This window comes from Cyprinodon tularosa, unplaced genomic scaffold (genome assembly GCF_016077235.1).
Source record: "Cyprinodon tularosa strain WSP-4 unplaced genomic scaffold, ASM1607723v1 ctg264, whole genome shotgun sequence".
Taxonomy (NCBI): domain Eukaryota; kingdom Metazoa; phylum Chordata; class Actinopteri; order Cyprinodontiformes; family Cyprinodontidae; genus Cyprinodon; species Cyprinodon tularosa.
In genome coordinates, this window is record NW_024038968.1 from 940,077 (window position 1) to 952,151 (window position 12,075).

Sequence of the window (12,075 nt, forward strand, 5' to 3'; positions counted from 1 at the left end):
CCCCCCTGACCCTAACTTCAGCCCCCCCACCCTGACCCCGCCTCCAGCACCAAACCCCGAACCCCCCAAAATTTAGCACCACCCCCGCCCCAACTTTTAGCCACCCAAACCCCGGAAACCCGACCCCTTAAAGGGAAAAAACCCTGAACCCCAAAATTCAGCCCCTCCCGGGCCCTGACTTTAAACACCCCCCCTGACCCTGACCTCAGCACCCCCCCTGAAACCCCAACCTTTTAAACACCGCCCTGATTCAGCCCCCACCCCGACCCCCAAAATCAAAACACCCCCCTGACCCCGACCCCGCACCCCCTTGACCCTGCTTCAGCACCACCCTGACCCTGTTTTCCCGCACCCCCAGGCCTGCCTCACACCACCCTGACCCTTTTAACCCTTTAGCACACCCCCTGCCCTTTAATTCGCACCCTTTCCCGAAACCCCGACCCTTTAGCACCAACCCCACCCTAAAATTTTAGCACCCCGCCCTGACCCTGAACCCCGCATCCCCCCTGACCCCTTAAAACCTTCCAACCCCCCACCCTGACCCTAACTTCAGCCCCCCGCCCTGACTTCAGCACCCCCTGACCCCCCAAAATTCAAGCCCCCCAAACCCACCGGAATGCCCCCCTTTAGCCCCCCCTTCCGGGAAACCCCGAAAATTCAGCAAACCCCCCTGACCCTGAACCTTTAGCCCCCCACCATTTGGACCCTAAATTCAGCCCCCCCACCCCTTGGACCCCTTAACTTCAGCACCACCCTGACCCTGACCCCAGCACCAAACCCCGAAACCGACTTCAGCCCCCCCTGACCTAACTTCCGCCAAAACCCCCGAAACCCCAACTTTAGCACCAACCCCGACCCCCAACTTTTAAACACCCCCTGACCCTAACTTCAGCCCCCACCCCACCCCGCCTCGCAACACCTTTTACCCCCAATTTTTTCACCACCCTGACCCCGACTTCAGCACCACCCCTGACCCTGCACCCCAGCACCCCTGACCCCAACTTCAGCACCACCCGACCCCGACTTTAGCACCCCCCTGACCCCATTTACCTCCCGCACCACCCTTGGGGGGGGAAAAATTTAACCCCCCCTGCCTAACTTCAGCAACCCCCCGACCCTAACTTCAGCCCCCCTTTACCCTGATTCGCACCACCCCCCGACCCCTTAAAATTCAGAACCCCCCTGACCCTTCTTCAGCACCACCCTGAAATTCCCGCACCACCCCGACCCTAAAACTTCGCACCACCCGACCCTGACCTCAGCACCCCCTGACCCTTAAAAATTTAGCACCACCCTGACCCTTTAGTACCCCCTGACCCCAACTTCAGCACCCCCTGAAACCCCGACCCAGCACCCCCCTTGACCCTGACCCCTTTAGCCAAACCACCCTGACCCGAAATTCAGCAAACCCCCCTGACCCTAACTTAGCACCACCCTGACCCCTAAAATTCAGCAACCCCCCTGACCCTAACTTCAGCCCACCCTGACCCTTTACCTCACACCAACCCGGCCCAAACTTCAGCACCCCCCCCTGAACCAAACTTCGCACCACCCCTGGCCCCGAAATTCGGGACCAAACCCCGACCCTGACCCCAGCACCACCCGACCCTAACTTTAGGGACCCCCCCTGACCCTAACTTCAGGGAACCCCTCCTGGGCCCCCACTTAAGCCCCCCCCGGGCCCTAACCCTTTAAGGGACCAGCCGACCCTGACCTCAGCATCACCCGACCTAACTTTAAACACCACCCCCGACCCAAACTTCAGCACCGCCCTGACTTCGCACCCCCCGGACCCCCAACTTCAGCATCCACCCGACCCCCGACCCCCAGCACCCCCCTTGGGCCCCGACTTCAGCACCACCCGACCCTGACTTTCAGCACCCCCCTGGGCCCTAAATTCAGCACCACCCCCGACCCTAACCCTTTAGCACCACCCTGACCCCGACCCCCAGCACCACCCCCGACCCTGACTTCAGCACCACCCCCCGACCCTAACTTCCCGCACCCCCCTGGGCCCTAACTTTTTAGCACCACCCTTACCCTAACTTCAGCCCACCCCGACCCTAATTCACACCACCCCGACCCTGACCTTTAGCACCTACCTTGACCCTAACTTCCCGCACCACCCTGGGCCCTGACTTCAGCACCCCCTGCCCTGGCCTCAGCACCAACCCCGAACCCCCAACTTCCAGCCCCCACCCAAACCCCGACTTCGCACCACCCTGACCCTGCCCCCCCCCCCCCCCCCCCCCCCCCCCCGCACCACCCTGACCCTAACTTCGCACCACCCCGGAAAACCCTAAAATTTAGCAAACCCCCCGGGCCCCAACTTCAAACACCCCCCTGACCCTGACTTCAGCACCACCCTGGGCCCTAAAATTCAGCACCACCCCGACCCCCAAATTCAGCACCACCCTGCTTCAGCCCCCACCCCTGAAACCCCGACCCCTCAGCACCACCCCCGCCCTAACTTCCGCCCCCAAACCCCGCTTTTAAATACCCCCCCCTGACCCCAACTTCAGCACCACCTGACCCCGACCCCCAGGGCCCCCCTTGACCCGACTTCAGCACCACCCCCCCCTGACCGCTTCACCACCCTGACCCTAAAATTCAGCACCCCCCCCTGACCCTTTAAATTCAGCACCCCCCCTGACCCTTTACCCCAAGGGACCACCCTCCCTGACTTTCCCGATCCACCCCGGAAACCCCAAAATTCAGCACCACCCCACCCTAACTTCAAACACCACCCGACCCTGACTTTAGCACCACCCGATCCTAACTTCAGCCCCAACCCCCGACCCTGACTTCGCAAAAACCCGGGAAACCCAAAATTCAGCCCACCCTGACCCTAACTTCAGCACCACCCCCGGGCCCTGACCTCAGCACCAACCCCGACCCTGACCTTCAGCACCAGCCTGATCCAAAATTCACACCAACCCGGGCCCTAACTTTAGCATCACCCTGACTTCGCACCACCCGAACCTAAATTCACCCCACCCTGGGCCCTAACCTTTTTGCACCCCCCTGACCCTAACTTCAGCATCACCCTGACTTCAGCACCAAACCTGATCCTAACTTCAGCACCCCCGACCCCAACTTCGAAACCCCCCCGGGGCCCTAAAAATTTTAGCACCACCCTGACCCTAACTTAGCCCTCACCCCCCTGCCCCCCCCCCTGACCCTAAAAAATTTTAGCCCAAACCCCCACCCCAACCTTTTTGCACCCCCCCTGACCCCAACTTCAGCACCACCCTGAAACCCCGACCTCACCCACCCTGAACCCCGACTTCGCAGCCAAACCTGATCCCCAAAATTCCCGGGACCCCCCCGGGCCCCCCAACTTCAGCAATCCCCTGACTTTGCACCCCGCCTATCCAACTTCAGCCCACCCTGACCCCAACTTCAGGGACCCCCCTGACCCCAAACTTCGGGTCACCCTTAAACTTTAGAAAAAAACCCCACCTAACTTCAAAACCTCACCCTGACCCTGACTTCAGCATCACCCTGACCCCGACTTCAGCTCCCCCCCTGACCCTAACTTCAGCCCTCACCCTGACCCCAACTTCAGCACCACCCTGACCCTTAAACTTCAGCACCACCCTGACCCTGACTTCAGCACCACCCTGACCCTAACTTCAGCACCACCCTGACCCTAACTTCAGCATCACCCTGACCCTGACTTCAGCACCACCCTGACCCTGACTTCAGCACCACCCTGACCCTGACCTCAGCACCACCCTGACCCTAACTTCAGCACCACCCTGAACCTAACTTCAGCACCACCCTGACCCTGACTTCAGCACCACCCTGACCCTAACTTCAGCACCACCCTGACCCTAACTTCAGCACCACCCTGACCCTGACCTCAGCACCACCTTGACCCTGACTTCAGCACCACCCTGACCCTAACTTCAGCACCACCCTGACCCTAACTTCAGCACCACCCTGACCCTGACCTCAGCACCACCCTGACCCTAACTTCAGCACCACCCTGACCCTGACTTCAGCACCACCCTGACCCTGACCTCAGCACCACCCTGACCCTAACTTCAGCACCACCCTGACCCTAACTTCAGCACCACCCTGACCCTGACTTCAGCACCACCCTGACCCTAACTTCAGCACCACCCTGACCCTAACTTCAGCACCACCCTGACCCTGACTTCAGCACCACCCTGACCCTAACTTCAGCACCACCCTGACCCTAACTTCAGCACCACCCTGACTTCAGCACCACCCTGACCCTGACTTCAGCACCACCCTGACCCTAACTTCAGCACCAGCCTGACCCTGACCTCAGCATCACCCTGACCCTGACTTCAGCATCACCCTGACTTCAGCTTCACCCTGACCCTAACTTCAGCACCACCCTGACCCTGACTTCAGCACCAGCCTGACCCTATCTTCAGCACCACCCTGACCCTAACGTCAGCATCACCCTGACCCTGACTTCAGCATCACCCTGACTTCAGCATCACCCTGACCCTAACTTCAGCACCAGCCTGATCCTAACTTCAGCACCAGCCTGATCCTAACTTCAGCACCACCCTGACCCTGACTTCAACATCACCTTGACCCTGACCTCAGCATCACCCTGACTTCAGCATCACCCTGACCCTGACTTCAGCATCACCCTGACTTCAGCATCACCCTGACCCTAACTTCAGCACCAGCCTGATCCTAACTTCAGCACCAGCCTGATCCTAACTTCAGCACCACCCTGACCCTGACTTCAGCATCACCCTGACACAGTTCTTCCTCCAACAGGCTCTGCTGGAGCACGAAGACGAGCTTCCAGAGAACATGAAACCCTCCCAGCTCATCAAGGACCTCGCCAGGGAGATCCGGCTGTCAGAGGTACTATGATTGGACCTTAGGGGTGACATCATGGAAGGTCAACCACCCACCCTTCTGGACCCTTTAGAGATTCAGAGTAAAAGTTGTTGCCTAGCAACAATTAGATTTTTTTTCTCTTTGTATGACAGACTGAATAAATATGAGGGTTCTCTCTGGTTTCTGGTTGGTTAGTTGGTAACACTGGCTTAACTATCTCTGCTCTCCACCCCAGAATGCAACCAAAGCCATCAAGACTGAAACCAGCATCAAGCTGCCTGCAGAGGAGCCGGCTGGGACCCACTCTGAGGCCGAGGAGCTTGTTTCCCCGCCGCGCAGCCCTTCCCCCAGCAGAGAGAGGCCCAAGAAAAAGGCCTCCAAGGTCCCCAAGCCTGCAAAGGTCAAAGACGGAGAGAAGAAGAAAGTGAAGAAGACCAAGGAGCCATCACCGCCTCCAAAGCCCTCCAGCTTCGCTGCCCTGGAGTCCCATGCCAAGGAGATCCTCAGCAAGATGGACCAGCAGAAAAAGCCAAAGGTGAAAACATTTCAGCAGAACCAGAACGTTTCCATAAACCCAATATGTGAAGCTCTAAGGTTCTGATGTGAGCAGTGGATCAGCAGATGTCCGGTTGTTCAGTTACAGAAAAATCACGTTTCATTTATGAAGTTTATTTATTTATGTAAAAAAATATCTTGGGCTTCATCAGTGCTGTTATCAGAGAGCAGAACCCTACCATGGAGAGCCATCCTCCGCCACTGTCAGAGAAACATCATGTCTGTTCTCACCGTGACTAACGGAGGAAAACGGCCAGTGAGCCAGACAGGAAGAAGCCCTGGTACATTTCAAAATAAGACAAACCAAATGTTTCCACTGTGCATGGACGTGTGACTCCGTTAGAGAGGAAGCATCTGGGGTTAGAGCTAATCCTGCTGTCTATCTCCATCCTACGGCGCGTTTAGGGGCGGAGACTCTCCGTCATCCTTGGCCATCAGGGAGACAGAGCAGGAACAGCTGACAGAATCCCACCATTGGTGAGGCGTCTCCTGTAGCCTTTAAAGGCAGTCAGCAGCTAGTGGCTCATATCCGACCCTTCATTTAGGACCACAGGAGACAAAGATTATTTAGTCTTTAAACGATGATGCCCTTGAAACTCATCTGCAAACAACGCCCCCTAGTGTCCAGCATGATGGTGATGATCTGAGCCAGAGAGAGGCAGAGCCTCTCCTGATGCTGATGATAACCAACCATCTGCTGGGATGATGGCTGTTTCCTGACCTTCTGCTGACATCTGTATGTTTCCTTTGATATTCCAGGTTGTTAAAAATGTCCTCAGCGTGTCTGAGAAAGAGACGTCAAAGCAGAACAACATGGACAAGTTTGACATCAGAGAACAGAACAAAAACAAGACCGAAGCTAAATGGAAATACAAGGTGAGCGTTTCCTCCCTAAACCTGGAAGCATCATCCAGGATATCATCTTATAATATATATATATATATATATATATATATATATATATATATACATTTTACTAGTTTTCAAGGCTGCACTTTAAAAAAAGATGAAATTGAAAGATCACGTCAAAGCAGGAAGAAGGAGAAGGGAAGTCCACTATTTCAGAGCGATATACTTCACTGGGCGTTGGGATTGGCAGAGAAACTGGCAGATGGATTAAAATTCAACAGGAAAACAGATAAAAATAGGAAAATACTAAGTACAAACTATGTGGATGTGAAGATGTAAAATACAGCAGAGTGGGTTGTTCACTGTTTTAGAAACTTTTTAATTTCGGGCAAAAGTTCCAAAAATCTTTCTAAGATTTGCCACAGCTCAGCCACCTGACGTCAGTGTGCAGCAGCAGATCAGTGTGGTCTGCACCTGCCTCCTCGAGCTGTGCATGGAATGAACGCCTCTGAAAACTCCTGGCCTGAACAGAGCAAGCGATCTTCATTGCAACGACCATGATATGCTTCATATTTAAAATATTGCCGCACAGTTGTTGTTGTTGAATGATGCAGTTGAAGCTCCAAAAATCCGGGAAAGTTTCAGACAGCTTGAACAGAGCAACGAATCCAGCAGTGCGCCCAACCATAGATGGAGCCCCATCAGTTGTGATAGATGTCATTATCTCATTATCTCTTCAGATTCCTCTTCGCACTTTAGAGTCCCTGGTAACAACCTAGCAACCGTAGGAAACCATGCCCAGCAATCAGCATGGATAAAAAAAGGTTCCTTGCATACTTTTTATTTTTCATTTTATTATTATGAAAATAAACATTGGCCTCTTGTGATCAATGATTTGATTTGTGTTTTTTAAAAGTTTTTTTTGTTGTCATAGCTATAAATAGGTCTACATTGTAAAACTTCTCGCGATCGACTGGTTATTCACCCCTGATCCAGTCTTTCATCCAGTCTATCATCTAGGCTATTATTCTGGCTATATCCAGGCTAGCATCCTGGCTATCATCCTTGCTAGCATCCTGGATATCATCCAGTCTATAATTCTTGCTAGCATCCAGGCTATCATCCAGGTTAGCATCCTGGCTATCATCCAGTCTATCATCCTGGCTATCATTCTGACTATCATCCGGGCTAATATCCAGGCTATCATCCTGGTTTTCATCCAGTCTATCATCTAGGCTATTATTCTGGCAATATCCAGGCTAGCATCCTGGCTATCATCCTTGCTAGCATCCTGGATATCATCCAGTCTATAATCCTTGCTAGCATCCAGGCTATCATCCAGGTTAGCATCCTGGCTATCATCCAGTCTATCATCCTGGCTATCATCCAGTCTATCATCCTGGCTTATCATCCAGGTTAGCATCCTGGCTATCATCCAGTCTATCATCCTGGCTATCATTCAGTCTATCATCCTGGCTGTCATCCAGGCTATCATCCTGGCCATCACCCAGGCTATCATCCTGGCCATCACCCAGGCTATCATCCAGGCTATCATCCAGGCTATCATCCAGGCTACCATCCTGGCTTTCATCCAGGCTATCATCCAGGCTACCATCCTGGCTTTCATCCAGGCTATCATCCAGGCTATCACCCAGGCTATCATCCAGGCTATCACCCAGGCTATCATCCAGGCTACCATCCGGGCTGTCATCCTGGCTATCATCCGGGCTGTCATCCTTGCTAGCATCCAGTCTATCATCCTGGCTAGCATCCAGGCTATCATCCAGGCTGTCATCCTTGCTAGCATCCAGTCTATCATCCTGGCTAGCATCCAGGCTATCATCCGGGCTGTCATCCTTGCTAGCATCCAGTCTATCATCCTGGCTAGCATCCAGGCTATCATCCAGGCTATAATCTGGGCTATCATCCAGGCTATTATCCGGGCTGTCATCCTTGCTAGCATCCAGTCTATCATCCAGGCTATAATCTGGGCTATCATCCAGGCTATCATCCGGGCTGTCATCCTTGCTAGCATCCAGTCTATCATCCTGGCTAGCATCCAGGCTATCATCCTGGCTATCATCCAGGCTATCATCCGGGCTGTCATCCTGGCTATCATCTGGGCTATCATCCTGGCTATCATCCGGGCTGTCATCCTTGCTAGCATCCAGTCTATCATCCTGGCTATCAGCCAGGCTATCATCTAGGCTTTCATGCTGGCTATCAGCCAGGCTATCATCTAGGCTATCATGCTGGCTATCATCTGGGCTATCATCCGGGCTGTCATCCTTGCTAGCATCCAGTCTATCATCCAGGCTATAATCTGGGCTATCATCCAGGCTATCATCCGGGCTGTCATCCTTGCTAGCATCCAGTCTATCATCCTGGCTAGCATCCAGGCTATCATCCTGGCTATCATCCAGGCTATCATCCGGGCTGTCATCCTGGCTATCATCTGGGCTATCATCCTGGCTATCATCCGGGCTGTCATCCTTGCTAGCATCCAGTCTATCATCCTGGCTATCAGCCAGGCTATCATCTAGGCTTTCATGCTGGCTATCAGCCAGGCTATCATCTAGGCTATCATCCTGGCTATCAGCCAGGCTATCATCCTGGCTAGCATCCAGGCTAGCATCCAGTCTATCATCCTGGCTAGCATCCAGGCTATCATCCAGGCTATAATCTGGGCTATCATCCAGGCTATCATCCGGGCTGTCATCCTTGCTAGCATCCTGGCTAGCATCCAGGCTATCATCCTGGCTATCATCCAGGCTATCATCCTGGCTATCATCCGGGCTATCATCCGGGCTGTCATCCTGGCTATCATCTGGGCTATCATCCTGGCTATCATCCTGGCTATCATCCTGGCTATCATCCGGGCTGTCATCCTTGCTAGCATCCAGTCTATCATCCTGGCTAGCATCCAGGCTAGCATCCAGGCTATCATCCTGGCTATCATCCTGGCTATCAGCCAGGCTATCATCTAGGCTATCATGCTGGCTATCAGCCAGGCTATCATCTAGGCTATCATGCTGGCTATCAGCCAGGCTATCATCTAGGCTATCATGCTGGCTATCAGCCAGGCTATCATCTAGGCTATCATCCTGGCTATCAGCCAGGCTATCATCCTGGCTGTCATCCTGGCTAGCATCCAGGCTAGCATCCTGCTGACGTTCCTCATGTTTGAACAGACAATAAACCCTGAATCATCTAAAAGCAATTAACTGACTTCAAAGTGGGACTCGGCAGTAATGACACGGCCCGAGTCTCCCATTTCAGCTCTGCAGTCCATCATCCAGCCGCTCAGAGTTTACTGAGTGGAATTAAGCCATGTCCAGATCCAAACACCTCCCTTTAAGCACTTCCACATGTCCAGATGTGTGATCATTGCTGAATAATTGGAGGAAGCTCTTGGGGAACAAACGGCAGACATCGGAGAGCTTCAGTTTCATGGAAAATTTGGAGCCAGACTTCTGAGGAATGTTATCCGCCTGCTGCTTCGCATCATCTGCAGATGGAGAGCCTGTTAGCTCCTCTCCAAGGTTACCTTTGACTCATGTAAGCAAGCAGAGAAACAGAGGCGGCGTGTGCCAGCTATTAATCCCGTCCAGAACGTTAGCGCTGATTAGACAGAAAGCTTCAGGATCGCTCTGATTACACAGAACAAACACTCGGTGGAAGCTTGATTACAGCTTCATGGCAGCCATGTTGGATTGGCCCTGGAACATCTGGTCATGGATGTTCTGGGAACAGAATGGTTCTGCCTTTAGCTCCTAATACAGGATGTCCACAAAGATGAAGGCCGTTTGAAAGCAAACAAGTTGTTTTTTTTAATAGCTGCCCAGCCTGTGATCAATGTCTACAGGACCGCGGAACAGTTCTCCTCTGTTAGCTAGCTGCAGCTCGTAGCTTCCCAGCCTTCCCAGGGTGTTCTAGCCATACAATAAAAAGCACAGTCACAAATATTACATTTCCAATAAATTCTATTCATTTTATTTCTATAGCGCCAATTCACATCATGTCATCTCAGGTCACTTTCCAGTTCACCAGATCATCCAGTTTGATTCAAAGTTTTCTATCTAAGGAAAACCATCGACTCATTGACTCTTCAGCAATCCCTCACACTGGCTATGCTTGTAGCAACAGTGGAGAGGAAAAACTCCCTTTGAACAGGAAGAAAGCTCCAGCAGAACCAGAACCAGGCTCTAGTTTAGAAATGATCAGAGAATCCCAAAAAGTAAAATAAAACATCTAATAAAACACTTCAGGGCATCAAACGGTGCTGTTTGTTTTAGATTATTTACTATGAGTTCAGCAGCTATGTTGCAGTTGATTATTCCAAAGATGCGATGTTTTATTTAGAGAAGCTCTCTTTAGTGCTTTGATTTTGGGTTAAACACGCTGCCCATTACTGGAACCTCTAGTGTTGTGATCATGAACTATTTTTGATTGTATAAAAGCTGGAACATTACTGCTGATACCTGACTTAAACAGCAGAAGTGTAATAAAAAGCAGCTTATTATCAACAGTAGGCAAGGACAGGCGGCCATGCCTCTGGCTGACTTTAGAGCTAACGGAGCAGATTGTACCAACCGGACTGCCTGGGTCTGAGCTTCCAGCAGCTTTTTGAGTGGCAGCAATGTCCACACCAGAGAGCAGTAGTCCAAATGACTAGAAAAAGACCCGTGTCTTCAATCTCCCTGCTTTGAGGTGAAATATTTCCCTTTTTAAACTTGGAGCCATTTTCTAGCTAGCTAGCAGTATGTGGGGGTGGGGTGTGTTCCACAGAAGTGGGGAACCTGCAGCCATCTTATTGGGTCGGTGAGGCAGGCGGTGGTTGTTTCTGGATCCTGAGCTACCAATGCACTCCGCTGCCTTATGTGATGTCACTTCCTGAAATCTCTGCTCTCTCCTTCTGATTGGACCTTTTCAGAACAGCAAGCCAGACTCCCTGCTGAAGATGGAGGAGGAGTGTCGGTTGGACAGAACGCCGCTGTCCGGGAACAAAGACCGCTTCAGCTTCAGCGTGTCCCACAGGAAGCTGGGCAGGTAAAATGGCTGCCTGATGGTGGCCATGGCTGTCAGGGCCTCCCACTCATGGTTCTGCTCTCTCTCTCCAGCTCCAAGACACTGAAACCTCAGACCAACTCCAGTGTTTTTGGATCTTTACAAAACCTGAAGGAGGACAAAAGCAAAGCGGTGAGAGACGAGTATGAGTACGTGTCGGACGAAGGTGAGCTTAAGATCGACGAGTTCCCCATCAGGAGGAAGAAGAACGCCGTGAAGAGAGACCTTTCCTGTGAGTACTGGAATCACAGCGGAGGTTCTGCTTAGATGGTACCAGAACCTGTTCACCCGCCTAGCTGACCATCTCTTCTCCCTCTTCAGTTCTGTCGGACATCAGAGAACCTCTTCAGCCCGCCAAGAAGCCAAAGTTCCAGCCTCCGGTGAGCAAGGTGGGTTTGGTTGAACAGAACCAGAACCGAATTCTCTGGGGCCGTCTTTGTCTGGGTCCATGCAGGCGTTCTGTGGGAACGGGCTATTCTGGATGGAGAAACACCAGGGAACCAGAACTGGTCCGGATGGAGAAACACCAGGGAACCAGAACTGGTCCGGATGGAGAAACACCAGGGAACCAGAACTGGGAACCAGAACTGGTCCGGATGGAGAAACACCAGGGAACCAGAACTGGACCGGATGGAGAAACACCAGGGAACCAGAACTGGTCCGGATGGAGAAACACCAGGGAACCAGAACTGGTCCGGATGGAGAAACACCAGGGAACCAGAACTGGTCCGGATGGAGAAACACCAGGGAACCAGAACTGGTCCGGATGGA

At 52.6% G+C, this 12,075-nt stretch overlaps 1 protein-coding gene across 1 annotated transcript in view; it reads left to right on the forward strand.

The window, feature by feature from the left end:
• phf2 (PHD finger protein 2) overlaps positions 1-12,064 on the forward strand; it is a gene marked incomplete at its 3' end in the record, with an annotated part of 52,815 nt that extends 40,751 nt beyond the window's left edge. Inside the window, exons 11-16 of the mRNA XM_038289158.1 lie at positions 4,768-4,857; positions 5,069-5,368; positions 6,148-6,264; positions 11,171-11,286; positions 11,358-11,536; positions 11,626-12,064. Coding sequence (XP_038145086.1) covers positions 4,768-4,857; positions 5,069-5,368; positions 6,148-6,264; positions 11,171-11,286; positions 11,358-11,536; positions 11,626-12,064 — 1,241 coding nt within the window. The remainder of the gene's footprint in view (positions 1-4,767; positions 4,858-5,068; positions 5,369-6,147; positions 6,265-11,170; positions 11,287-11,357; positions 11,537-11,625) is intronic.
• Positions 12,065-12,075: the final 11 nt, after the last annotated feature.